Source organism: Mustela erminea, chromosome 9 (assembly GCF_009829155.1).
Source record: "Mustela erminea isolate mMusErm1 chromosome 9, mMusErm1.Pri, whole genome shotgun sequence".
NCBI classification, from domain to species: Eukaryota; Metazoa; Chordata; class Mammalia; order Carnivora; family Mustelidae; genus Mustela; species Mustela erminea.
In genome coordinates this window covers 106,047,028-106,074,033 of record NC_045622.1, presented here as the reverse complement: position 1 = coordinate 106,074,033, position 27,006 = coordinate 106,047,028, and the positions used below count along the sequence as shown (strand labels likewise).

Genomic DNA, 27,006 nt, shown 5'->3' with positions numbered 1-27,006 from the left:
GTGAGCCCCCACCTGCAAGTCCTCCGAAGCACTCACCCTGGTCACTGAAGCGCCGCTGCTTGGGGTTGGCCGAGACACTACGCTGTACCTTGTGGGAGGGGGAAGGGGCACTGCTGTTGGTCAGATCGGCCGAAGGCCGGGGCTTCAAGGTGATGGTGTCGCCCTCCAACTGCAAGCAGAGGCAAAGGGGGGCATAAGTCATCGGAGATGCGTGCAGATGGACCCAAGGACACACCACCCTGCCCGACACAAAGCCACCCCACACTCACATGATAGGCCCCTGCAGGACCCAGGTGTACCTGAACACTCCAGGAGACACATACGCCCTGACACAGATCCTGACAGAGCCTAAGACCTCCCCCGCCCAACACCGGCCCCCAGCACACAAAGGACCCCCCTACCACCATAGAGGGATAAGCCTGTGTGAAAGTGTGAACACACTTTCACACTTGGAGACCACACCCTCCTGCCCCTGGCTAGTTACCTCCCAAGCAGGCTAAGGTGAGAACCGAGAGTCCAACACTACCAGGCGAAGAGCAGGGAGACGAGTGCATGTGGGGACACGCAGATGGTGAGCGAGACCCCACTCCCACACACACCCACAGACTCACACACAGGCATGGTTACCCAGACGGGCAGAAGAGCAAAGACGAGGCCTCCAGATGAAAAGACGGAAGGACGGACATACATGCACACAGATATACACAGCCAGACAGAAGCACTAAGTAGAAGCAACACAACGACTCAAGATTCCTATAAAAAAGGCACAGAGACCCACACACCCGAACACCCAGAGGTGGACAGTTCCAGATGCCGAGGGACACAAACACACGGAAACAGACAGAAAGATTTCTAAATCAACAAAGAACTGATCCTGGGGTGCCTGGGTGGCTCAGCCGTTTAAGCGTCTGCCTTCAGCTCAGATCATGATCCCCGTGTCCTGGGATCGAGCCCCATGTTGGGCTCCCTGCTCAGCAGGGAGCCTGCTTCTCCCTCTTCCTCTGCCCCTTCCTCCCCACACTCGTGCTTGCTCTCTCTCGCTCTCTCTCAAATAAAATCTTTAAAAACCCAACCATGCCAAACCAAAAAAGACAAAGAACTGATCCAGCCTAATCAACACAGACGGGGCCAGATCTACTCACCCACACGGGAACCCAGGCCCAGGCCTAGACCCCACCAGCTTTCTTAGTCATTCTGTGACGGAGACCAGTGCAAGCAAAGGCCAGTGAGTCTCACCCACCAGTGCTGAGGCTTAAAATTCGTCCATGGAGAGCACACCTACTCAGAGAGGAGGTGCTGCCCTCCACGGCTGCCAGAAGCACGGGGGTGCTGGTGACAGCAGAGCTGGCCGGCAGGGGACAAAGCAGGGGACACACACCTCGGAGCTCTTGTAGCCCAGGAGCAGGTAGGTGGCCATCACCTCGTTGTACCTCTGGCCCACCAGCGAGTCCTGGATCTCCTCCCGCGTGTAACCCATAGACACCATCAATTCTGCAAGGGGGGACATACGGTTACAGGTGGTCCCGGGTCTGAGGGAGTTCAAGTTCACAGCTTGCAGAGCCTCACCTGTCCGCCGGGGATCCTTGTAGTCAGGGAGCGGCTCCACGTAAGGCTTTAATTCATCATCTTCGTGACCCACATTCATCCATCGATCTTTCATGATTTGCTGGGGAGCAAAAGAAAGGGTATGGACAGGGAGGAAGGGGACTGAGCTTGGGGGTGTCCCTGGGAACGTTCCCTGGACTTTCCAGCCAGCTGGGCTCCAGGCTGCTCACCTCTAAAGTGCCTCTCTTGCTGGGGTTGAGAATGAGAAATTTCTTAAGCAGGTTTTCACAGTCCGTGGACATGTAGAACGGAATGCGGTATTTTCCCCTCAGTACCCGCTCCCGTAGCTCCTGGGTAGGAGGCAATTTTATTTTATTATTTTTAAAGTAAGCTCTACGCCCAACATGGAGCCTGAACTCACCACCCTGAGATCAAGAGTTGCCTGCTCTGCCAACTGAGCCAGCCAGGCGCCCCAGCAGGAGGGAAATTCAAATCACCCCAGGGCCCAGGGAAGAAAGCTAATATCCAGGCTCCTGAGAGCTGAAGGCTGACCAGGCAGACATACTTGAGACACGGCAGGAGGCAAGAGTCTGAACAAGGCAGTCCACTAGAGAAGCACTGGGGTCAAACACCCTGTGCCCATTAGCCTGACCAGCCCGAGGCCTGCCACCCCCGCGCCTTGGAGGAGAGAACGGACACACAATTTATCCCATCCCTTGAGGAAAGAATGGAGGCCATGACACTGGGCACAGAAGGCCCCGTGTCTGCTGCTACCTTTAGCAAGCCCTTCTCTGAAGCTCTGGCTTGGGGAAAATGTAGCGGCAGCAAGGGTTAGAGAGGTCGGGGGTAAGACCAGAGGCTTAGAGGGGAAATGAGAGACAATATAAATGATCTAAGTCCCAGGCACCCGGCTGTCTCAGTTGGCGCAGTGTGTGACTCCTGATCTCGGGGCTGTGAGTTTGAGCCCCTTGTTCGGTGTCGAGGTTACCCACAAATAAAATCTTACAAACAAACGAACAACTGAGTGTGCACTTCACTCCACCTTGAGGTTCTGTCCGTCAAAAGGCAGGGATCCGCTGACCAGTGTATATAGGATGACTCCCAGGCTCCACACATCTACCTCGGGTCCATCGTATTTTTTGCCCTGGAAGAGCTCTGGGGCAGCATAGGGGGGACTGCCACAGAAGGTGTCCAGCTTGTTGCCAAAGGTGAATTCGTTGCTGAAGCCAAAGTCTGCAATCTTGATGTTCATATCAGCATCCAAGAGCAGGTTTTCTGCCTGGGAGGTAAGATGGAAAATGTCAGGACCGAGCGGACGACAGTAAGCCAGGGACCCAGAAGGACCTGACGGGGAAGGGAGCACAAACAGGAAGCCATCCTCAGTCTCAGGACTTTCTCCATCAACTCCAGGGCAGGCCCCCAGTGTGGGGAGGCTGGGCTGGAGGAGGGCAGAGCAGGCTGGAGGGGCTCTGGGGGCTCCGCTGTATCAGGCTCGGGTTGATCGCAGCCACGTCTGCCTGGACTTGGGTGGCCGGGAGCCTCTGAGGCATTTCACACTCGAGCATCTCAGGGAGAGAGCTGAGCGAGCACACGCCTGCTGTGGGTCAGTCACCGTTCTGCCCTTGGTCAGCGGCCAGGCTGCCTGAAGGGCCAGCAGAGCCTGCCGCGCACCCCGCATGCCTGGCAGCCCCGGAAGGTGACGTGCCTGGCAACGATGGGGCAGCGGCCCTCTGTCTGCCCGTCGGAATGAGATCTAAGGCCAGTCGTGAGGCCTGTGGCAGAAGCAGCCCAAGGGGCTTCCTCATCATCTCCGAAAAATTAAAAGCTGGTGTTTCCTTGAACACGCAGGGCCAGATGGTTACATCCTTGCCGACCCCCACTCCGACTCAAGAGACATGGGGGACAGGAGCGAGCCTTACCTTTAAGTCTCTGTGAACAATGAACTTCTGGTGGCAGTACTGCACAGCAGACACTATCTGAAAGGAAGGAAGGACGGTCAGCCCAGCGGCACCGGAGGCTGGCGGACCTGGGACCCGGGAGCTAGTTCTGCACTGCCACAGCAACAGGCAAAGCCCGAGGGACCCTCCACAGGCCACTCAGAGACTGGCAGCTCCTTCCTACGTGCCGAAGCCCAAGGCACAGAGGCGCAGAGGTTGGGTGCAGAGGTCGGGCCCATATTCCTCAGCAGGAGCCGCACCCACCTGGCGGAATTTGGCTCGAGCCTCTTTTTCTTTCATCCTGCCGTGGGCCACCAGGTAGTCAAACACCTCTCCTGCAAGACACAGTGTGGGGTCCAGGTCGGAGCCTACTGGGGCTGAGGGACGGGGACGGGGATGGGGGTTGGGGGTGTGTGCCCACAGGAAGGGGCAGTTCCACACCTACCTCCGCTGGCGTACTCCATGACAAGGTACAGAGTTTTCTCAGTCTCGATCACTTCAAATAACTTAACTACAAAAGAAAAGGCCAAGTCACAAGTCAGAGAAGAAGCAGAGGGCACAGTTAGGACCCCAATCTGAGCAGAGGCAGCCTGGGACCAAAGCCCTCACCCTACCCCCCACGAGAGAAAGTTCCTCTCGCAGCAGCCACACTACTCATCAGGACAGCCCAGTGCACCAGAGGCACAGCTGGATTTTGAGCTGGGCTTCCCCAGAGTCATTCGCCAGGACTCCAGAAAGCAGCAAGCCCTCGGGGAGGAAGAGGCTGTGCTGTGGGGGAAGGAAAGAGGGAAGGAAGACATCTTGCTCTCACCTATGTTGGGGTGATTCAAAACCTTCATTATTCTTACTTCGCGGAATAGCTAGGAAAGAAAATACCAAGGGTCATGCTTGCTTAACTTGCTTCCCTTGGGTTCCCTCCAAACAGAGCCACTGTTAGGATTCTTCTCCCCAAAGAGAAAACAGGCAGAGAATAGAAAGAGGGCAGCTGTCCCGGTCATCCAGGCCTGTCCCTGGAGGCTCAGAAGTAGGGGAACGAGAGCAGAAGCAGCCGCAGGAGGAAAGCGGGGTTCCAGTGACTGGTAGCCTCGGGTTCAGCATCTGGGTAGACCAGCCACGTGCCCTGTTGCAGTCTCCCCAAATCCAACCCCCAAACAGCAGACAGGTTTGGCCGGGCGCCTTTGAAGGAGGGAGTGTGAGCCCCTGTACATGAATATTCAGGACCAGGACTGTCACTGAAGTTGTGACAAAACAGACTCCAGCTTGGTCTCTGTGTGTGTGTGTTGCGGGGGGGTTGTTTCTGAAGGGGACCCCCTTCATCTTCTGATTTACAGAAGTCAGAGGGCTCTGCACTAGTGGGCAGGTCCTTCTCCCCAGGCCTCTGGGGCGGTGACAGAAGCCGCCGCTCCTATATATAGCTGATGCCAATTTTAATCAAACCCACCTCCACACACTCACGCTCTCTTTGTGAAACAAAATCAGGGACTCCAAACCATGTATTTCCATAAAGAACGATGACAGAAACGAACTCCATCCCCCCTGCGGGGGCCAGAGGACTGGAGGTGGGGTTTTGGTAACTTCCACCATTTGCACAAAGAGCAGAATTAGTTGTTTATATTTTGTTTGGTTTGGTTTTTTTGCAGGAAGGAGAGGTCTGGAGACCTAATTCAGGATACAGTTTATGGAATCAAATGAGCATGGTTTTTCCCCTTAATGAGATCCGAGAGCTTCTGTGAGGTGGACATGAAAGGGAGAAGAGACAGGTTTTCCAGTCTTTGGGAACTGGATTCTGAACCTGGCTCCCTTTTCTTATTAGAGCCCAGGTTTCTCTTGCCTTCTATCCTGGTCCAGCAGCTGTCTTGGATGAAGAGGCAAAAAATCCTGGACACCACCTCACGGGTGGTAAACAGCAGTGAAGTAACACTGAAATGGGGCCAGAGGCAGTGGCCAGGGTTGCCCCCAATCCCATGCAGTACAGACACCCCCACCCCCACCCTGCTGGGGTCCTACTGGCCTGGGAGGGGCATTCTCCTGGGAGAACCATAGAGTTTTCTGGGCTCGCTGAGAACCCTGGGGGATAGATTCTTCACCAGTGTCCTCTTTACGGATCACTGCTGGGATCAAATTTAAACAGAGTGATTTGGCCAGCGTCAGACTGGCCTTGGTAACAGTGTGTGTTAAAAGGCTTTTAAAATGGCTACATTTGTCTGGCATTGGTGCCTTCCAGCCGGCTGGTCAGGAAGAGGCAAGGAGAGAAAAGACACAGGAAGTAAGACGGCCTGGCCGACTGTGGCAGTGACCATATGGCAGGGTGGCCTGCACCGGAGACCGGACGGCTCACACCAAGCTGGCTTCCATCCCGCACGGGCTGAGCCAACATGTCGAGGAGCCCTCTTTCCCTTCCTTCCGGAAAGCTCTAAGCAGGAAAGCCCTGGTGATGACAGTAGTGTTTCCTGTGAACCAAAGAACCTTGAGGGGATCCCAGGGCTAAGAGAAAACAGGAGCCACTCTGGTTTTGGCTGCCAGCATGTCAAGGCACCTGAACCTCCACCCTGCTAGTCCAAGAGTGCCTCTTCCCCAATACCAGCCCCTAGTCCCAAGCTCCTAAATCCCACTGCAGCGGTCAGCATGAGCCTATGGCCTCTCCTAACTCAAATAACACAATGCGGTCGTGGAAAGAAAAATTCAGTCCGCCTCCTGATAGAACTAGGTGAATCAAGGTCAAGAAATCTGAGCCACGGTCAGGGGAGTATGAGGGCACCAGGAAATCCGACTGACCTGGACGGGGGCAGCTAACTCTTCAGGAGCCAGATGGGAGAGCTCCTCCTTCCCCTAACTGCCAGAGCCCAGGATGAGGGGAGAGGACAGAGTTTCCAGTTCGACATCAACCTGTCACTGGCAAGCGGTCCCATTCTGCGACCGAAGCCTCCTTTTTGTGTCCCCACCAGTTCTTCATAGCTTCCCAACCAGGGGGTATGTGTGCCCATCCGAGCAGCTAGCTAAGACAGACCTCAGTTTCTCACTGTAAGTCAAGGAGGGAAGAAAAAGTTCAACCTCACCTACATGCAAATGGCTTAGACTTTTAGCCAAGAGGAGCCTAGAAATGAGAAGGCAGATTGGGAGTACCTGTCCTTCACCTATACGAAGTGTCACAGGCTCGAAACTGTGGATTTAGCTTCTAAAAACCCTCATCTTCTAGACTCACATCCCTGAAGTGTAGCTGGCACAAATCTGGTGGCAGGGCTCCCTGCCTCCTATCCCTGTACGTCTAGGTCTAAAGCCACTCCTCTGGGTCATTCCAAATCTTGGAGTCACCAAACACATGTTTCTAGTAATGGCTACCAACCCAGGGCTGGCCACAGGTCAGATAGATAGGCCAAATGGTGGGGAAGGGCAGAAAGACTAAAAAGAGCCAGTGCCTGGGGCCAGGAAGCCCACTCAGAGGGGTCAACATGTGGATCTGATCAGAGCCCCACAGGGAGCCCCACAGAGCAGCAGGGACAGTGAAATGACCTGAAATTTTTTAAATTAAGGATCCAAGGAGAGGCCCACCTGGGTTCAGTAAGTCACTGACCCCTACAGAGAGGTTCAGAAAAGAACAGAAGATGCCATGCGCTTACCTTCTGGAGGCTGGAGGAGTTGAGTTGAGTCTTGTCAATGATCTTCACAGCTACCTGCAAAGGAGACAAAGGCCCGGACTCGGTCTTGGAGCAGGCTGACGCCGGGACTCAGCTCTCCCTCCCTTTGCCGCCTCCCTCTCAGCACTTCCATTCAACCGGGATGGCATCTCCGCCTGGGGCAGGCGTCCCACCGCGCCCCACACCCCCGAAGCTCACCTCTTTCCCGGTCAGGATGTGGCGGGCCAGCTTCACCTTGGCAAAGTTGCCCTTGCCGATGGTCTTAAGAAGTCGGTAGTTGCCGATGTGGGGCTGCTCGTCAGCAGAGGCGGCTGAGTTGCGGCCCCGCAGCATGTTGGACTTACTGCTGGGCTTGGGGTCGAGGTGTCCCAGGGTGGGCTGCAGGGTGGAGACAGGCACACGGTCCCGGATCCCGCCCTCTCCGTGCCCGCACCCTTGCCCTTAGCTCTCCACAAAAAACGCCAGAGTGCTGAGAAGAAGGGGTGGACTGCAGGGGGCTGGCAGGCAGGCAGGCAGAGGATCAGGAGGAGGAGGGGGAGGAGAGGAGAAATGAGCCAGTCTTCACTCCAAGAGAGCAGAGTGTCCGGTCCAGGGCCAGCGTCCTATGGGCGCGGGAGCTCAGGACCTGTGCTGTCCCACCACCGCCGGCAATAACCCACCAGGCCCTGCGCCTCCTGCTGGCCGCCCGCCGCCGGCTCACGCTGGGGAAAGGGGGGCGCGGCCAAGTCCCAGGAGCCCAACAATTAGGAAGACTTCAAAGCCACTCATCAGCACCCAACACTTCACCGTTACTTTTACTATCTATCGCTTTACATTCATGAGTGGTCGATCCCGGTGAGAAGGGAGGCTCACGAGGGCAGGCGTCCGTCATTTATTCACGGACATCCCCGCACCTACACGATCCGAGCTAGGGCCGATGCTCATGAAACCTGTGCCGTGAACGAACTGGGCGACAGGGTCTGAGCAAGGCGATCGTCTGCCCTCAGACAGGCCGTGGCTCGAACGAGGGTGTGACAAAGCAGAAAGAATGGACGCGGTACTGAACAGCTGCAGAAACAGAAAACACAAAAAACCGTCCGACCCAGATGAAAACACACGTTCCCACGAAGACGTGTGTGTTCCTGACAGGGCTACACAGAGTGGCTATGCGAGCCGGCAGCGCCGCTCCTCGGGGCACACCTGAGAGAAATGGAGCGGACATCCGACTCGAGGTGGTAGCAACACCTCACGCTCGCCAGAGCCCCAGAGTAGAAACCATGTGAGTGGCCATGAGTTGACAAATGGAGAAACACACTGTGGAAAAGCCACACAGCGGAATCGTCATCGGCAATAAAATGCAGTGACAACCTGCTACGACAGGGAAGGATCTTGAAAACGGGACGCTAAGTGAACAAAGCTGGTCACAAAGGACCATATATTGTATGATTCCATTTATTTGAAATGTTCAGAATAGGCAAATCCAGAGAGACAGATTAGTCTGGGGCAGAGGAGGGTGGGGATTTAGGGGTGACGACTAAGGAGTGTGGGGTTCCCTTCCGTGCTAACGAATGTTTCCTAAGGAGCTGCTGATTGCGGTGACAGCTACATCGCTCTGTGAATTTACTCAAAGCCCCTTAATCGCACACTTTAAATGGGTGAATTGGGGCGCCTGGGTGGCTCAGTGGGTTAAAGCCTCTGCCTTCGGCTCAGGTCATGATCCCAGGGTCCCAGAATCAAGCCCCACATCAGGATCTCTGCTCAGCCGAGAGCCTGCTTCTTTCTCTCTCTCTGCCTACTTGTGATCTCTGTCAAATAAATAAAATCTTTAAAAAAAAAAGATAAATAAACGGTGAATTATATGGCATATGAATTATATTTGAATAAAAGTGTTAAGAGTTTGGTCTCAGTCTCCTTTGGAGCCCGGCTTTACCTCTCCAAGGGAAATGATGCCTGATGCCATCACTCCCACATACCAGGGCAAAGCACTGCCAGAGCCACATCCCAGAACCATCCAGAGCTACCCTGTTAACTTCAGGGACACGGTGTGGAGGAGAGCAGGGTGACCAGAAGAGTGTGAGTCCAAGCTCTTCCTATCACGGCCCCTTTGGGCTGGGCTGTCATGAAGCCCTCCACAAGCTGGGCTTGCTACGGCACCCAAGGAACTGTCCAGGGTTCCTTGTGAGAAGCTTCCCTCTCTCACCATAGGCTTTCCAGGCAGAAAAACAAGAACACAAAGCAAACAGAGCCCGCTAGGGATGTTTCCCTTTTCTTCCTTGTGTCAATGCAGGACCTTTCTTTCTCTTTGCGCAGTAGCTGCTGGCTGGTTTGGGATAAGCGGTCTGACTCAGATCCCAAAAGCTCACGGATTTAGGCATTCGAGGGAAAAAAAAAAAAAAAAGATCCCGTGCATATGGTTGATTTTGAAGGAAGAGCTTCCTGACTTCTCAGCTGAGTCTCTTTCAACCTCTTCTCGCCCTTTAGGAAATGCTCTCTCTCCTGCGAGTCCTTACCAACCCTCCCAGGTCCACCTCGTCCCCAGGGCCTTTGCAGTCGGCTGGCCGCAGGCCACACAGTTTTCTTGCCCTCTCTGCTTCAGACACCCTGTTGCTCACTTACCTCTGGCTGGCCCTCAGCGTTTGCTAGATCAGCAGATTTTTCAAACACCTGCTTTTTCACCCTTCCCAAGCAACCCGAGGGTTCATACCCCTTGCAGAGAAGGGCTTTCCTAGGCCCTGCTACTGCCTGCCCCGAAGGGTACCCTGAGTCCCTCCATCAGGGTCCCGAACGAGCAAGTGCGGCCAGACCGCCCACCGTCCTACCTGGCCTGCCTCAGGGGCCATGAACAGGGGCCCCAGCTCTCATGAGAGGAAGATGGGTGGCAAAGTGTCCCTGGCAACCTCCAATTCACCCCTTAAGTTTCTTGTCATGCCCCTCTTTAAGGAGAATATGAGCCAACGGCAGCAGGAGCTTGGCAGTCTCAAGTCCTCAAAAGTGGTAATAGGAATTTAGTGCTGACTTGAGGATTCAGGCCCTCTGCCCCTCTGAAGCTAAATCTGGGAATCCCACTGTCCCTCCCGACCTTTGCTCTGCCCCTCCGTCCTGGGGTTTCTGGCCCTCCGGGCTGGTCTGTCTGTGCAGCACAGCAGGACAGCACCGCCCGCCGGGCTCAGCACACACATGGGACGTCAGGCACATCAATAACCACAGAGAAGCTCTGCCATCCCCCTCCGTCCTCACAGGGGCAGAGGGGGTGGCTGAGAGCGCAAACGCCAGAGATGAACTGCTAGTGTCCAAATCCTAAATCTGCCAATGCCTCCACACAAGCTAACTTTATTATTATCAACACCATCCTTAAGAGGGAGATGGGATTATTACAGAGGGCAGGAAACCATCCCAAAGAGGACACATCTGCGTCAGGAGATGGTCTGGTGGGGGCCGAGGAGCTCTGTCCGGCAGAACTAGGTTTGGGTCGTGGCTCCCCCACTTACTGCCATTAGTTTCCTCATCTGTAAAGTGGCAGCACATCCAGTGAGAGAACACACGTTAAGATGCTGCATCCAGGGCTCAAGGGAGAGCAACCACTACTGCTATCATTTTTAGTTCCCAAATACTACCGTCTGCAAAGTCAAAGGTCTCTGGCAACAAGACCTCCATCTCTGAGCGGAGCCCTCCTAAGCCAGTGGTCGCTCAACGGAGGTCAAGACACCAAGAGATGCTCTGGCCCTCCCCGCCGGAGAGGGGTCCAGGCTGGGCGGCGGACGGCCTCCCCTCCGGGCCACGCGGCTAGCCTGCACCAGCGCTTCTAGCCTCCACGGGAGGCGACCAGACGGGGACCAGACCCGTGCTCTTTGATCCCCTGCTCCCAAATTCACCCACTCCTCTTTCAGAGGACTGAAATCACCCAACTGTCAGGACTCAAAGACCAAAGACCTCTCCTTCCTCTTCTCTTCTCTGAGACAATTTCCGTAGCAGGGATGTGGGCCAAGGTGAGGGGAGCCCAGGGAAGGAAGCAGAGGAAGGGAGCGGAGAAAGGAAAAAGTCTCCAGTAGGAAATGTTTCTTGGAGCACGGCCCCTCCCTGGATCCAGATCTCACCACCAGGTGGGGGGCTGCGGACTGGCCACCCTTCTGGGTGGAAGAAACAGGGTCTGGCTAAAGCCACACTCTTTCCTCTACGTCTGCCCTCCCTGCTCACAGTAAGGTAGGAACACCCGACATTCCCAAGGCCCTGGCCCACAGAATACCACCGCCAGGCCCTCAGAATCTGGAAAACTCTGTTGCGAGTTGCCAGCGTGAGTCTCAGGCAGCCTTCAGAAAGAACCCTGCGAGGCGGCATCTGGAACTGACGGCAGACCACACAGGTGACTTGGCAGGCCTGACTCAGAAGCAGGACATGAACAGCAGGGAGGTGGAATACAGGACCCGGGGAGGAAAGAAAGAACCTTCTATCTAGCAGGCCCTTCAACCTGGGATCTCCAAACTCAGCCTGAGGCGTGTTGCCAGATTCACCCGGAAGACAGCCTCCACCCCAGAGGCCCAGCGGTGACTCAGGTAGGCAGGGCCCCTTCCCTAACACTGGGGGCTCCTACCAACAGTTCTCGCCCAGCAAAGCTCACACTGTGGGGCTCTGCATTCAGGCCCGGCCTCAAGTGTCCTGAGATTTCCCCGGGGCTGGGAGGGGTGAGAGACAGGTATGCCCTGGCCAGAGGGAAAGTAAACGCAGGCACTGTGGGGGAAAAAAGGGTCCCTTGGGCGCCAGCTCAGCACACCTGCCCCACATCCCAGTCTCCCCTCACTGGAACACCGGAGCACCCTCCCTGGGCCTCACCTGTCACCTGCCCCCTCCTCTCACTCGGGGTGCGCCTGCTGACTCAACCTCTGTGGCCTCTCTTCCTTTCCCAGCCAGCGCCTCTTTCCAGGGATTTTCCTACCTGTGCTACCGCCTGGCTCCATTCAGCAATTCTTTAAAGATCCTGTGTCTGGGATGGGAAGGAGAGAGGAAGGGGCAATCCCACAGCAGAGAAGGGGAAAACATACCCGGCTGGAGAAAGGGACAAGGACTACCAGCAACTTCCATTCAGCAGAGCCCACAGCAGAACCTGTCAGGCAGCGAGGGCAAAGTACAGAGGCCGGGAAGAGCCAGGCCCAGGGCGGGGGCTGCCGGCTCTGCCAGCCACCCTTACTCAGCCGAAGCAGGCGACACCTTCCACCACCTCCTCAGTGAAAAACAGTGAAGCAGCCAGGCCCCAGCGGCTCCTGCCTGGGAACCTGGACTGTGTCGCAACCGAAACCACCACTAGCAGAGAGAGACCCGGCTTGGCAAGGAGAGCAACAGGGACGCAAAGCCCCACGGCTTCCCGCAGGCCAGGGCCCGGTGGCCAGAAGATGCATGCAGTCCCAGGACAGGACGCCGACGCCGGGGAGCAAGGTGGGAGGAAAGGGGCAGGCGGGCGACGGGAAGGAAGGGAGACAGAGAGAGGGGCGGGTTTAGATCAACTTCCTTCTCCCTTCCCCTCCCCCTCCCCGGAAGTGGGCTGCCCCACCCTCCCCAAGGTGCTTTGCTGGGTAACAGCTGGGAGAGGGCGAGGAGGCTCCCTCCAGTCGGGGCTGCCATAAAGTCTTATCTCACCTGCAGCAGGTGGGACCTGGGTAGGGGCTCCCACTAGCTGGGAGGAGTATGTGTGAATCAGGCCGGCTGACCCGCAGAGCAGCAGCCTTGCCAAAGCCCAGTAAACCACCCATGGGAGAACAGGACGGGGCTTAAGCAGAAACCAGTCAAGCAACAGTGGCAGACGGACCTCCTGCTTCACGAAAAGCAGTGTTTAACTTAGAAAACTGCATATTCCACTTACATGCAAAATATTTTGGACATAATTTCAGGGAGTTCAGGGACCCTGTGAAGCCCCTTTAGATGTCGATGAGTTCTAGACTAAAAACCTTTGTCACTGACTGAATAAGACGTTTGATCCTAAATCTCGCTCCAAAGATGGGGAACCAACCAAATGTCCCTAAGTCCCTTCCGGCCCCCATTCTGGGAGTCCATCCCTGGGTTCCTACCCAGCCTCCACAAGTCCCCACCAGCACACCCTCCAACAGCACTGCTTTAAGAACTCTGAGGGCCGGGGACAGCCGGGATGCTGGTCTTCACACCTTCCTACTACAGAGCTCTCCTGTCTGGGCATCTGCTAACGTGGGGTGACTGGAGCCTTCCCTTGTCTGAGTTCTGCGTTCTGGTCACGCCTTCCTTCTGGCTCCCAGAACTACTTCGAATTCATCCCATATCTCTAGGCTAGGATCTTTCCCACTAAGCAGCTTTTGAAAGATCTCCTGCCGGTAGGCCATAAATCCCCCTAGGGAAGGGCAAAGCCTCCTCTGTGCCTTCCGAGCACCTGAGCACAGATCCCAGAAGGACCATGCCACTCGTGTCTGCCTGACACAGCAGCCCAGATCACCACATCCGAGGTTCCTGACGCTATCTTCTGCTGCCGCACACTCCCTATGTCCTCCACACCCACACTGTTGCATCCTCACGTTAAAGATGAGAAATCAAAGCACAGAAGTTACGAGACTTGCCCAAGGTCCCATAGCCCCCCAGCACTGAGCTGGGACTGGAGCTCAGGCCTTTGGTGTCCAGGTCAGCACTCTGCTGTTCCTCATGGCTCCCTTTGCTGGCTTCCCCCAAAAGACGTTAAGGAAGCGGAGAGGTGGGTTGGGGGGAGATACCCAGGGCAACAGGAATGCCAGTGTCTGGCTCAGGCCAGTGCGTAGGGCTGTTGCGAGGACACACCCATCGGGTCCCACAGCACACCCTGCTCCTCACCCTTCTCCAAAGTGGGCCCCGGTCTCAGTGCAAGAGCTTAGGGTTTATTCTGGACCCTGGGCTCAGGCTGGCCTGTGACCACCTGCCTCTTCACTCAGAGGTCAGAGTACGATCAAATGGCTTCATTTTTCCAGTCCCTAGGGTTCTGCAATGCGACAGAGGACTGTTTCCTCAATCCTGTTGGTGGGAAGCAGTAAGGGGTTTTGTAAACTGAGGAAGTACCGAGCACTGACCTCAAACAGAGAGGCTGGGGAGAAATGGGTATGACTGAGCTGACAAGTCACGGGGCCGTGGCGAATGGCTAGCTCTTTAACCCTTCCTCCTTCGCCGCATCCAGAAACCCTCTCTGTACCCTTTAATCCTGAGCAACTGTCACTCTCAACTGCCAAGAGTCAAGAAACCCAAGGGGAATTGTGGGTAGGAGAGATCTCATAAGGCTGCAGGAAGCACTGACCAGTGGAGAGGTCGGGTGCCACCTCCCCGCCCCCAAAATTAACTGTGATGGCTCCGCCCAGGGGGGGCGCCTCACCTTCCCTTAATAGCCTGGTGCAGGAGAGAGGTGGGGCTGTGTCCGAGTGTCAGACGGCTGCTCCCTCCTTCTAGCAGCGGCAGGTGTCCCCCTGACGGAGGGGACCTGCAGAGCCAGCAAGCAAATGAAGCCCAAAGCCCAAAGCACAGAGGGTCACTGCCTGCTGGCTCTCTGAGCTGCCAGCCTCGCCCTAGCACTGCAGCCTGAGCCCAGGGGGAGCAGCCTGTAGGCCTCCGAGCAGCCACGGCAGGAGCAAGCACGTGCCTGGGAGGACCAGCAGGCAAGAACCGACCAGAACGGATCCGGCACCTCCAGCTCGCCCCCTGGCATGCGTGGACGCCACCGTGCAGTGCTCATCCCCCAAATCTCCTGTCTTCGAAGCCACTGGAAATGTCGGGCTCTTCCTCAAACAGGGCGGATCCTACGGAGCAGCCAGAGCTTTGCCGGCTTCCAATCCCACTTCGCCCCTGAGAATCCGCTCGTTGGGGTCTGGTCTCTATCTCAATCCCCAATTACTGTTGCTAATTCAGTAAACCTTTGTTGCGGGCCTACCTCTGGAGCCAGGGCTAGTTACAAAGTTCAGAGAGATCTGGTTCCTGCTTTCCAGAAACAGAGGAGGGAACTGAGTGTTATATTAGACTCACCGCAGTATCTCTGCTCGCTTGGTAAGGGAGGCAGGATACCATAACAGACCTCTGGAGGCCGAGGGGCCTGGGGCGGGAGGCTTGCCTTTGCTCCTTACTAGTTCACTGAGCACAACCAAGATTCCTTGACTTTGTTAGATCCCCGTTTCCTCACTGGGGACATGTGGACAGCAGCTGTCCCCACTTCACAAGATCGGCGTGAAGACAAAATGAAAAATGCACACCAGGGTGGACCGCAGGGCCCAGCGCTCGGTAAGTCTGGACAATGTTTCCTATGATCTTGCTTCTCTTTTGGATAGGAACCTGCTTCCCATCTCAAGGGGTCCTCTGAGCCCAGAAGAGCTATCATCTCTAAGAACTTGACCAAAAGCACCAGTGGAATAAAGCTGGTATTGCTCCTGGAACAGAGAAGTCCGATGTCCACCATGGCTAGGCTGTCAGGCAAAAAGGACCCTCTTTCCTAACCTAAAACCGTTCTCGCCAAGAGAAGTGGGTGAATGAGAAGGCAGCCATGCCTCTGGCCTCTAGGTAGCCCAGAGGAGGAGGAAGGTGTGCCTGCTTTTCCTTTCCTCACAGGCTCCTTAACTCCTTCCTCCCAGAAGAGGCCCAAGAAACAGCCGACATACCAGTACCACATGGTGCCAAGGGCTGGGGGAAGCTCACACTGCCAGCCTCGCCCTCCACTCGGCGCCGCCCGTACCAGTGGGTTACTGTAACCATGGAGACCAACAAGTTCCTCCATATCACAGGAGAGCGTCCGCCTGCCAGCAGCCCAGGGCTCTGGGGGAGGCAGAAGGCAGCCTGCAGCAGAAAGGTTTGGCTCACTCCACAGAGGATTGTGGGGGGCCGATGGGAGTCTAACCAGTGCAGCTGAGGTGCCTGGGCCTCCCTCTTCCTTCCTTTGTAGCTTACGTTTTTATTCAGCACTGTCTGGCTGTACATGGTGGAGCAAAGGGCTGGAGTCCCAGGTCTGCAGTGGGACCCCAGCTCCGCCACTCTGGCTGCGGGGGAGGAAACGGCTCGGAAGTGTGGTACGAAGAGTCACACACACCCACACACACTGAAAGCAAGGCTCCCGCTCTCATGTGACATCTTCTTTTAAGGGATCCAGGTCAGTAAACACTCTTATCCCTAGTTTATCCCAAATCCTTTTGTTTGAGGAATTATCCAGACACCTTCCGAGCAGAGTGCGATCGGTCCCTTCTCTGGCTCTCACGGCACCCCGTCTGTACCCGTTCATCTCATCTGACCCTGTGTCGCCACACCTTAGCCTCCTCGAGCTCTGAGAGGTCAGATGCGGTGTCTTGCTCACCCTCATATGCCCTTAGTGTCTAACACTCAGTACCTGCACCCGGCTGGCCCGTGGTAAAATACTTGAGGAATAAAAGTGATACAAGTTTTTGATCTTTCCAGTCCCCCTCCTGGAAGGTGCGACAAGGGCAGGAGAAAGATCAAAACCTTTTGCCACAAGACCCCTTTCTCCTCTTTCAAGGTAGTTGTTGGTTCCCCATCCGGCCTTCCCACAACACAGAGCTTTTGGGAGGGACCCAGGTCTGATTCACCGCCACACCAAGGCCTCTACAGCAGAGCAGGGGTCGGCGATCGGTACTGAATGCATAAATGGGTATGGAGGAATAAGTAAGAAAACATGTAGGGTCATCTTAATGAGTCTCTGGGCCCGGCATCAGTAACCCGCATCTCTGTCCTCTGCAGACACAGCCGAGTGGGCAGGAAGCCACAAGATCCCCTCGCCCAAGGAGGGAGGGCATCTAGAAAGCATTAGTTCCACGAACTAACTTCCTCAGGTGGTGACAAGGCCCTTGGTGCTCTCTCCTGACACAATGATGTTGGCAAATGTCATCAAGAGGTGGACTGGAGACAGACTGAGAACACAGGCACAGCCAGGGATGGGGGGCCTACGCCCCACACTCCCGTCCCTGACCCCCCGCAAACAAGCCCAAGGCCCCTCCTTTCATCATGGTGGTGGGGGGCTCTGCTCTGAACTTCCTGATGCCCAAAAACCACTGGGCGCAACTTAAGACGGCTCTCTGCCTCTCCACAGCCAATTTCACACCTGCTTTGCTATCCAAAACCACTGTGTCTTGCTGGGACGGGCCATTCTAAGATTTGGGGAAGTGACAGTGACTTACTTGTAGGAGACATTTATTCTCTGGCACACTGAGAGCTCGGCTTTCGTATTTCCTCCCTGAACCGATGTAATGACTGTAAGGCCCTGTCACCCCTGGAATGCCAATAAAATTCACCCATACACACCTTCCTCCTGTCCTGCTGCAAAAATTGGCATTCCCACCCTGCCCCCAGCCCTCCCCAGGCTGCCTCCTGTTACAGAAAAGCAAAGGAACTAAAAACGGCAGCTGGGGAGCTCAGTTGACTCACCCAGCATAATCATCTCCTCCCAGAATCTCCCATCTTCTCCTGGGGTTTTTGCCAACACAAAGTAAAAAAGAAGCACGAGATCTTAAAAAAAAACACACACACACATACACACAAACAAAAAACCCCCCACAAAAAACCTCTCTCAGCGTTTATGCAACAGCCTCTCTACCTGAGTTCAGATTTAACCCCTTGTATTTGCCCCTTCCCAAGTGGTTTCCTTAGAACGACTTCACGCCGAGGAGCAGCTCAAGCTCCAGGCTGGGAAACAGGCCTTCTGGGTCCTATCCAGTTTCAGCTCCCCACTGAAAGGTGCTGAATAAGACAGCACTGTGCCTCTTTCCACTGCACCTTCCTCTGGAAGTGGAAAAAAGACTGCCTCCCTGCTCCTCCAGCCTCAAAGAGGGTGTTGAAGGAGCAGAAGGAAATATCGGGAAGAACACTGGACAGCCCTTGCCCCAGGAGTCCCCACGGCCAGAGGTTGGAGCTCGAGCTGGGGAATAAGGAAGAGAAACCACCTAAGGTCATCACTGCCATGTCACCTCAGGATGGTCCCCACCTGGTGGGGCCGCAGTGAGGCTGCTCTGCTTCCGTGACCATTAAAAACCCAACTGGCCGTGCCTGGCCTCAGCAAACCCCCAGGGGGCTGCTCAGCTCACAGGTGGAAGCGTCCTCTGCCTCCTACAGCCTAAGCCGGGCGCGTGACAGCACCTGAGTGGTGGGACTGGTCGGGGAAGGGGAGTGGGGGCTGTTTCCAGTGCCTCCTGACAATAAGCCCAATCAGCTAAAATTGAGAATTTGGTCTCCCCCATCCCTTAGAGCGATCGCGGGAGGGAGTGTAGCTCTCAGACGACCTTTCTGGGTGTGAAGTGGTACCTCTGTATGTTTCTGGTTTTGTTTTTTTTTTTAAAGTAGGGATGATTTAAAAGATTTATTTATTTATTTATTTGACAGACAGATCACAAGTAGGCAGAGAGGCAGGCAGAGAGAGAGGGGAGGAAGCAGGCTCCCTGCAGAGCAGAGAGCCCAATGAGGGGCTCGATCCCAGAACCCTGGGATCATGACCGGAGCCGAAGGCAGAGGTTTTAACCCACTGAGCCACCCAGGCGCCCCTGTATGTTTCTGTCTTTGTCATGTGGCATCCAGAAGGCCAACAGACTAATGAGAACACTTATACAAAGCATATACAAATAGGCTGGGCACATTGGTCAAGAAATCCCCAACTTCCCAAGAGTTCCATTCGGAGAAGAACAAATGGTGACTGTCTCAGGCCAGCTCTCAAGGGCCGGCCATTGAACTTGAAGTGGTATGTCAACCGTACCGAAGATTTAAACCACAGCCCAGAACAGGAAAGCTAACTCAAGAGTTCTGCCTTGGGTCCTAGGAACACGTCTTTGCTCCCTAAGCAGCACGGGTAGCAGTAACTGAGTCTCTACAGCCTTCCAACCTTGGGTGAGGACTTAGAACAAAAGGACCGGAGTTGGGGGACAAGGCTTCAAAGCACTTGGGGTGTTCGGGTAGGAGGCAGGGTCTGAGGAGAAATGAACCCAGGCAGAGGTGAGAAATGAGGCTGGAGTTTCAAAAGGAATTTTGAGTAGGTACTGCCTTCCAGGAAAGAAGGGCTCATCATGGAAGACCTCTCTGGCTTTCTCTCTTCCAGCTAGAGAGAGAAGAAAAGGGAGCCTGGGACTGTCCCCTGACAGATCAGGGGCATATGCTCCTTAGAATGGTCTCCCTGCTTGGCACCTGAAGCCTGGGATGTGCTTCCCATCTACCTCACTGGGCCCACTGTGGCCTCATCCCTGGACTGAGGATGGAGACTTGTTGGACCTTGTTACTAAGTGGCCACGACCTGGGCAGGTGCCTTTGCTAGCCGGCCAGATGTTTGGGAAAAGGCTCATTCGTTAGAAGTTAGGTGGGAAAGACTGGAAAGCTTCTCAGCGAGACTGTGTCTATGTCAGCTTCTGCCTGTAGGCCTCGGTGTCCCCTAAAGCCAAACCCTGGCCATTTTCTGGTGGCAATGGCCACTCTACTCAGGGCGCCCTAGTGATTGTGCAGTTGACCTAGGGAGCAGAAGGGATGGTACATGAGAAGACAGCCATTATCCATTAGAAGTGCTTTCTTAATAAGCACTTTAACAGTTAATTCATCTTTTCAAAGAAAGTCCTAGGAAGAGAGTCTTTTTTCTTTTTTTTTTTAAGATTAATTTATTTGAGAGAGCCCAAGTGGGAGGAGCAGAGGGAGAGGCAATCTCAAGCAGGCTCCACACTGAGCCCAGAGCCCAACTAGGAGCTTGATTTCAGGACCCTGAGATCCCGACATGAGCCGAAACCAAGAGTCAGACACTCAACCGACTTAGCCACCCAGGTGTCCCTGTGAGTCAGAGTTTTCCGACCTCTGAAATGGAACTGGGAGCAGGGCTCTTTGGTACAGACTGGCTCAGTGCTGGTGGAAGCCCTCTGGAACGACACCACCATCTGACAGTGGAGCTGGGGAAAGAGGGGGCCACTGTCGGACACTGTTAAATGCACTATTATGCAGGCTGCAGACAGCAGAATGCTGGTTATTTTGAAGGAGGCAAGCAGCCTAGTCTCTAGCTCATCACCTCCGAATTCACCTAGAGAGTGCAAGGAAGAAAGGGTACCTACAGAGGCAAACAGACCCTCCCCAACACATCCCAAAGGGCAGCTCTAATTACTAACAGGCGTGGTGGCTTAAATAAAGATCTGAAGACTGAGAGGAAAAAAACCCACCCAGGATAACTCTGATCAGAAGAATCTAGCTGGGTAGCAGGAGGCCACTACTACCCATTGTACTGTTCTACCTAGTCCGAGCAACCACCACAAAGACCCCAGAGGCACAGAAGGAACTAAGATCCCTGAGGTGCATGCATCTTTTCAAACTGGCCTGGGAGAGCTCTGGAGATGAAGACCAGGTTCTGCTCATCTCTTGGCACAGCTTGGACTTGGACTTGGGTTTCTGGTAGAGCCAGCAAAGGCTCCAGCGACTCAACTGTTTTATCCCTTCCAGAAAAGGCCACTCTACCCTGCCCTGATTGAAAACATATTAAACCTACACATCCTACCCTAGGAAAATCTAGCGTGCACCCCACAGCTCCCATGATATACAATGTCGGCAATATTTTCTAGATATACGGACCTGGAAGCTTGAAAATCAACAGTCACAACGGGACATGTGCCTAGTCGTTAAGAAACCGACACACACAACTCACACACAGTGTGGCTAGAATCCCTGGCACGTCCTGAAGAGTACTGCCTCTTCAGTTGTAAGACAGGGAAGCCGGCGTGCGGGGAAGGGGGGTGGGTGATGGAAACTACGCGGCACTCCGAGCTCCGGGGCGGCTCGGGCTCTGAGACTCAGCAGCCTCCCTCGGCAGCCAGGCTCCCGCCACCAGCTGTCCGTCACACAACACAAGATCACTGTTTGGGAAGATGGGATTTTTGGTGTTGGGTTTTGTATCCATGAACTAGCAGGCATCTGTCTCAGGGGCAGTTTCCCGAAACAGCTGCAGGTCCTGGGCCCCGAAGCCAGGATTTGAGATAGAGGAGAAAGAGAAATGAGACACCGGAAGTAGGAATTCAGGAAGAGTAAAAGCAGGAGGAATGAAACTGCCTTCCTTCTCGCCCCTGTCCCACAGGAGCTGACTTTCGCCGCCAAGTCCCCACTAAGGAGTCACATATACCCACACTTAACAGCAGTCCCTGTTTATTCATGGGGGATATTCTCCAGGACCCCCTCAGCGGACGTCCGAAGCCACAGATGATACCAAATCCCGTATACGGCTGACCCATAAGCAACACGGGTTTGAACTGTGCGGATCCACTTATACACGGATTTTTTTCCATACAGAACAGTACTGTAAATATTTTCTCTTCCTTGTGACTTTCTTAGTAACATTTTCTTTTCTCCAGCTTATTTTAAGACTACAGTATATAACACACATAACATACAAAATCTGGGTTAATCAACTGCTCACGCGATCGGTAAGGTCAACATTAGGCTATGGGTAGTTAAGTTTGGGGGAGTCTAAAGTTATACACAGATTTTCGACTGTGTGGGGGTCGGCACCTTGAACCCCTATGTTGTTGAGGATCGACTATATACTACATATCTTCCTATAGATGCATACCAGTGACAAAGTCTGATTATAAATTAGGCGCAGTAAGAGACTGACAACAAAAACTAATAATAAAATGGAACGGGGCACCTGGGTGGCTCAGCGGGTTAAAGCCTCTGCCTTCGGCTCGGGTCATGATCCCAGGGTCCTAGGATCGAGCCCCGCATCGGGCTCTCTGCTCCACGGGGAGTCTGCTTCCTCCTCTCCCTCTGCCTGCCTCTCTGCCTACTTGTGATCTCTGTCTGTCAAATAAATAAATAAAATCTTAAAAAAATAATAATAAAAAATGGAACAATTTTAACAGTATACCATAATAAAAGCTATGTCAACGCGCTCTCTCAAAGTATCTTCCTGTACTGTATTCCCCCTTCTCGTCCGGATGGGAGAGGACACCATGCCTGCGTGCTGAGATGAAGCGCCATGAGGGACGTAGCGTCAGGTGACTACTGACCTTCCGACGCTATGTCAGAAAGAGGACCATCTGCTTCTGGACTGCGGGTGACCGTGGAAAGTGACACTGGGTAAGAGGGGACCACGGTACCGTCCTTGGCAGACCCAGGCTTCCTCCTGGTGTCTCCACCTCTTCACCCTGACAGCTCTGCCACGTCAAGTGACCGTGGTATCTAAAACTGATGCTGGTTACCCCGTGAAGAGATAACCAAGGTCATGTGAGCTGGCCGGACACGTTCTGCTGCACTTGTTTATAGGCAAGAGGATTAAAACAACCTGTCAGGGGAGGGAAGGGGGCAAACCCTGTACACAGGGCAAGCACTGGCAACACGGCCCAGAGGCCTCCTGTCAAGAAATCTTTTGCTCAATATAAAGCAGAAATCTCCAAACACCAAACCAGCTAACTACGCCAAATGCACTTATGATCCCGTGACCTTGAGGCACTGCTCAATTCTTTCAATGTTCTTTGTACGAAAGGTTAATGTTAGGGTTTTTTGGGGGTGGGGCGAGACTAAGGGCAACATAGTCCCCCACGAAGAGCCCCAAACTAAATTCATACTCAAGCAAAGCCTTTCTGGCCCTCCAAGAAATGTCTAAGGTGTAGGGTTTACGCAGGGAGGTTTACACAGGGTTTACGTAGGTTTATGTAGGGGTTTACGCAGGGAGGGTCCGAGGGGGTCTTTGGATGAAGCAAGCACTCCATTCTCAGAGGTCTACAGGCCAACCGGAAGTCAAACTACCCAAACAGAACTTCCTAAACCACTTCTTGCCTCCTCAAAGCCAGAACAGGGAGGCAATCAGGGACAGCTCCAGGGCAGAGGGACTCAGGTGGCAGGGAGTCTGGGGACCCAATGAGGATCATCCTCTCTAACCAGACAATGGCAGCACTGGTCACAAGACACAGGGAGGAGGAGGGGAGAGAGGTCAGCCCCTGAGTCCGTGGCTCCAGGCAGCCTAAGCTCTTAAGAGCAAAGTTGCAGAGAAGCTGGCCCCTGGCTCTGCGAAATGAGATTCTCCCCCCCTTGTTCCACCACAAGGCCATTTGTCACAGCCCCTAAGTAACCAACCAGCCCCTCTCGGCAAGCCTGGGCTACTCTGGTCTGGTCACTGCCCCAGGCGCTTGAGCTTTAGCAGCAAGGTGTTTCCACTTGGGTGTTCCCTGGCTGGCTGGAAAGGTGGGCAGAAGAGGGCAGGTCAAACACCTGCTGGCAACCTGCGCTCCCTCCCTCAATTTCCCCTTCTAGCAAAGGGGAGCAGCTACCACTTCCCTAACCCTCTACTCAGTCTAGCTGAGACCAGGGAAGATAGACCCCTACTATGAAAACAGAGGGTAGCAGTCCGGCTTAGGAACCAGAGAGCCTGGCTTAGGGAAAAGAGGGGTACCACACTGCAAGGGATTCCAAGAACAACCTCCCCAAACCACCCACCGAGCTCTTTCGAAGAGCAGGGCTGTTTGGGGGGGCCTCCACTTCCCCATGCCTCAGAGAAGCAGGGGGCGGGCCTTGGGCAGACACACACCTGGCTGGGTCACCATCTCCTCTAAGAAGCCCTGGTCTCCCTTACAGCACGTGCGTCCACACCTGCCACACAGAACCAGCCCGAGACGGGAATGTGCTCCGGCGCTCACATACTCACGCGTGCATTCATCTTCCTCCAGAGAGCTGCTGTCATGCGGGGCAGTGAGGCGGGCTGAGTCCCCGCTTGGAGCCTCTGAGCCGGTCACTCCAGTTTGCTTGGCAGTTTTGGGGGTGGGACGGGGCGGGAGGGGGGAGGAAGGGGAGGAGGGGGATAAAGGGGGGGAGGAGGAGGAGGAGGAAGAGGAGGAAGGGAGATTATGATTCTCTATTTTCAAGCTCCGCCCCTAAAACCAGGGAGGGCAGCAGCTGAGTTCCCGTTGCGCGCGCTCCAATCTCTGGGCCCTACAGAGCCAACTAGCCACAGAAGGAACTCTGGGGAACACGCACATCAGACACACTGGGAGAAGGAGGGGAAACCAACACGGATAGAAGTGAGTTGGTCCCCTGCCAAGAACTCTGAATGGTACTCCTATCAGAACGAGAACATAAGAGGAGGTGGGCAGGTTTACGGTCCCTGGGGAAAGGCAGAAGGGGAAACAGTAAAAGCCAGGGGAGCACAGGAACAAAACTCACTCCCTGGCAGGGGAGGGGACAGCCCAGCCATGTGCAGGGCAGCATCCGTATGCAGTCTGAACCGAAACATGGTCCCATGACGCTTTCCTTTTTTTTTTTTAAAAAGAAGATTTTATTTATTTGACAGAGATCACAAGTAGGCAGAGAGGCAGACAGAGAGAGAGAGGGAAGCTGACTCCCTGCCGAGCAGAGAGCCCAATGTGGGACTCGATCCCAGGACCCCAAGATCATGACCTGAGCCGAAGGCAGAGGCTTTAACCCACTGAGCCACCCAGGCGCCTCCCATGACGCCTTTCTGAGGTGGACAGTCCATGCTCTAACCTTGGGTCACTCTTCACATGCTTTGGAAGCTGTGCCCTGAACCCTGCAGTCTGGAGCGTGGTCACCTCTCCAGCCTTGGAAGTTAAGGTCTGCCACTCAAGCAGCTGAGGACAGGCCGGCAGGGGGACTCTCACTGGCTGTGTTGCGCAAGTGACTCTGTGACCAAGGGCAGAGCAGAAGCCACAGATGACGGCCCCTCCCACGGGGAGGAGAGAACGCCTCCTTCGCCAGAGCAGAGCCCAAGGCTGCCACAGAGAGGTGCTGTTGAGCGACAGAACTGTCTGTCCAGAGTGGCAGGAGGGACCGCCACCAGGTCCTTCCTCTTTCTCACCCAATGCTACCAGGGGCTTCCACAGGCTGCCTTTGAAAAGCCGGCCAGGACCTCAGGTGGCAGCAGTGGCCTGAGAGTCACTCCTCTAGGAGAAGAGGGAAATCGGTTCTGAGCGTCCTTAGTCAGCCCGCCCCAAAGCTAAAGCCACAGTCCCCTGACCAGGACGGTAGCCTCAGCTTCCTCTCCACCCAAACCAGCAGGTAAAAAACCAGTCCCGCCCCTCACTCTGCAACATGGGGTGGGGGGCACCAACAGTCACGTCAGCAGGGCGCTGGGCACTGGCAAGAGCAAGTGACGGCTTCACAGGCTCAGCGCTCCTCCAACGCATTTATGTATCTGTGTGCACGTGTGCACGTGTGTAAATGTCTATGTAGAGACATATATGTTTACATATCCATAAAATACCAACGCAATCCATAAAATGGATTTTCAGTCCAGACCCACATGGCTTCTGGATTCTTCCTTCAGCTGTGTAATGAGCTGGCTGGTTCCCTTTCCCTGCCTGCAGTTCCAGCCTGGCCCCTGTCCCTTCCTAGAGTCTCACTCTGGGCTCCAGCCAACAGTGTTCCAATGTAGAATGTTCCCCCCAACCTCAAGGCCTTTGCTACTGCCTCCCACTGCCTGGAACACTTCTCCTCCACCATGCACTCCCATTTTCCTTCCTGGTTGGCCTCGGCTCAGACATCACTTCCAGGAAGCTTTCCCTGCTCCACTCCTCTGACTTCACAAGGTCCCTGACACACATCACTTCGTGGCTTGCTGAAGGGCCTACTTCACAACTCTTGGTGGCTGTCTTGTTCAAGACTGAGAGCAGCCTGAGGGAAATTTTCAGGACTTGGGTCATCTCTGTGTCCTCAGTGCCTGGGTACAGTATCCGGCACCTAGCAGGCTCTCTATAAATGTCTTCCTAATTCACGAGGGAAGTCAGGGTCAGGGTCTTCCTGCCTCTCCCAGAGTCTCCTCACCTGACAGCTCTCAGCACAACTCTGCCTCACGTGAGCCCTCCAACCAGGTCAGGGCTAGAACGCTAGTGCCCGCTGCTCTCAATCCATTCCCCAAGGCCTTCTGGCACCTCTGCGGATGGAGTGCCTGGCAGGACTTCAGAATGCATATCCGGTGTGTGGAGCTGAGGCCTGCTGCCCTTCCACTTGTCCTTTCCCAGCCTCCCTTCTGCCATGAGGTCTGTGGGTCAGCGCCTATGCAGGCCTCCTAAGCAGCAGGACTGCCTCTGAAGTGGAAGTGAGGGGGTGTATAGTGCCAAGGTCCCCGAGAGAGATAGAGTGATTCCAGACCTGGTCCCATTCAAACAAGTTCTATGACCTTGAGCAAGCCATTCACCCTCCTGCGCGCCCTGTGTCTCCCCACCTATAAAATGAAGTCTGTCCTGTGTGGGCATGAGGGTTTTCAGGGCCTCTGTGCTCATAAGCCTTCCAGGCTGCCCCTGAGACGGCAGCAGGAAGTGGGCATGGTCTGTACATCCTCAAGACCACATCCTGACCTTCCTTGGCTTACATAGGGTCAACCTGCCTGAAAGTCTGGTTCCATACATAATATGCCTCAGACACCAGGCTCACACATTGGAATATCTCCTCTGCCAAGGGCTGAAAAAATTAAAGTTGACTCAGGTGACTACCCCAGACTTAGAAACATTACAACCCTGAACTCAGGGTGCCCTAGGGAAGAATCCTCTCCCTCCCTAGACTTCATTTAGGCACAATTTATAAGCTCCTCAACCCTCCCAGACTCTCTGCCTACCATAAGCGTGGCTCTAAGGCACAAGGGACAGTTACGGGGACACAGAGTCTATTTCCAGCAGGCCCCAGGGCTCTGCACACTGAGTGTCAGCCGCACCCAGGAGGTGCTCCTCAGCACATGGGTACCTCCTGGCACACTGGCACACCCCGTGACCAAGCCCACCCGCAGCAGGACTCCCCAGCAGTCTAGCTCCTTGGGGAGCTCCTGAGTCTGGAGCTGCCCACCTGACTGCCCTGGGCAGGTGACCCACGAGGACAGACTGGCTTGGCAGAGCCCCAAGGAGCAGTTTCAGTCTCCCTGCTCGTGCCAGGGGAGGGGGGGAAGGCGGGTCCCAGCAGACCAGTCCAACAGGTCCTTTTGCCACCACCCTAACACAACT

The 27,006-nt window shown here is 54.8% G+C and overlaps 2 protein-coding genes across 11 annotated transcripts in view; one reads left to right on the top strand and one right to left on the bottom strand.

Moving 5' to 3' along the window:
- MARK2 (microtubule affinity regulating kinase 2) overlaps positions 1-27,006 on the bottom strand; it is a 58,282-nt gene that overhangs the window by 9,013 nt on the left and 22,263 nt on the right. For 5 of the 8 annotated variants that reach the window (XM_032357149.1, XM_032357142.1, XM_032357144.1 and 2 more), the window contains exons 2-12: positions 7,316-7,495; positions 7,100-7,153; positions 4,294-4,342; positions 3,928-3,993; positions 3,747-3,817; positions 3,465-3,521; positions 2,588-2,824; positions 1,776-1,895; positions 1,567-1,666; positions 1,379-1,491; positions 37-169 (exon numbers count right to left, since the gene is read on the bottom strand). In XM_032357149.1, the coding sequence (XP_032213040.1) occupies positions 37-169; positions 1,379-1,491; positions 1,567-1,666; positions 1,776-1,895; positions 2,588-2,824; positions 3,465-3,521; positions 3,747-3,817; positions 3,928-3,993; positions 4,294-4,342; positions 7,100-7,153; positions 7,316-7,495 (1,180 nt within the window). The other 3 variants (XM_032357143.1, XM_032357150.1, XM_032357145.1) reach the window with 3 other exon arrangements.
- LOC116598400 lies at positions 14,759-16,859 on the top strand. 3 transcript variants are annotated; one of them, XM_032357157.1, is made up of 5 exons: positions 14,759-15,109; positions 15,227-15,340; positions 15,688-15,902; positions 15,996-16,199; positions 16,802-16,859. In XM_032357157.1, exons 1-4 carry the CDS (start codon positions 14,773-14,775, stop codon positions 16,188-16,190), a joined length of 861 nt encoding a protein of 286 aa, XP_032213048.1. In that variant the 5' UTR covers positions 14,759-14,772; the 3' UTR covers positions 16,191-16,199; positions 16,802-16,859. The 3 variants fall into 3 exon arrangements, with proteins under 3 accessions (XP_032213048.1, XP_032213046.1, XP_032213045.1); XM_032357155.1 differs by lacking the exon at positions 16,802-16,859 and adding an exon at positions 16,585-16,677; XM_032357154.1 differs by lacking the exon at positions 16,802-16,859 and adding an exon at positions 16,581-16,673.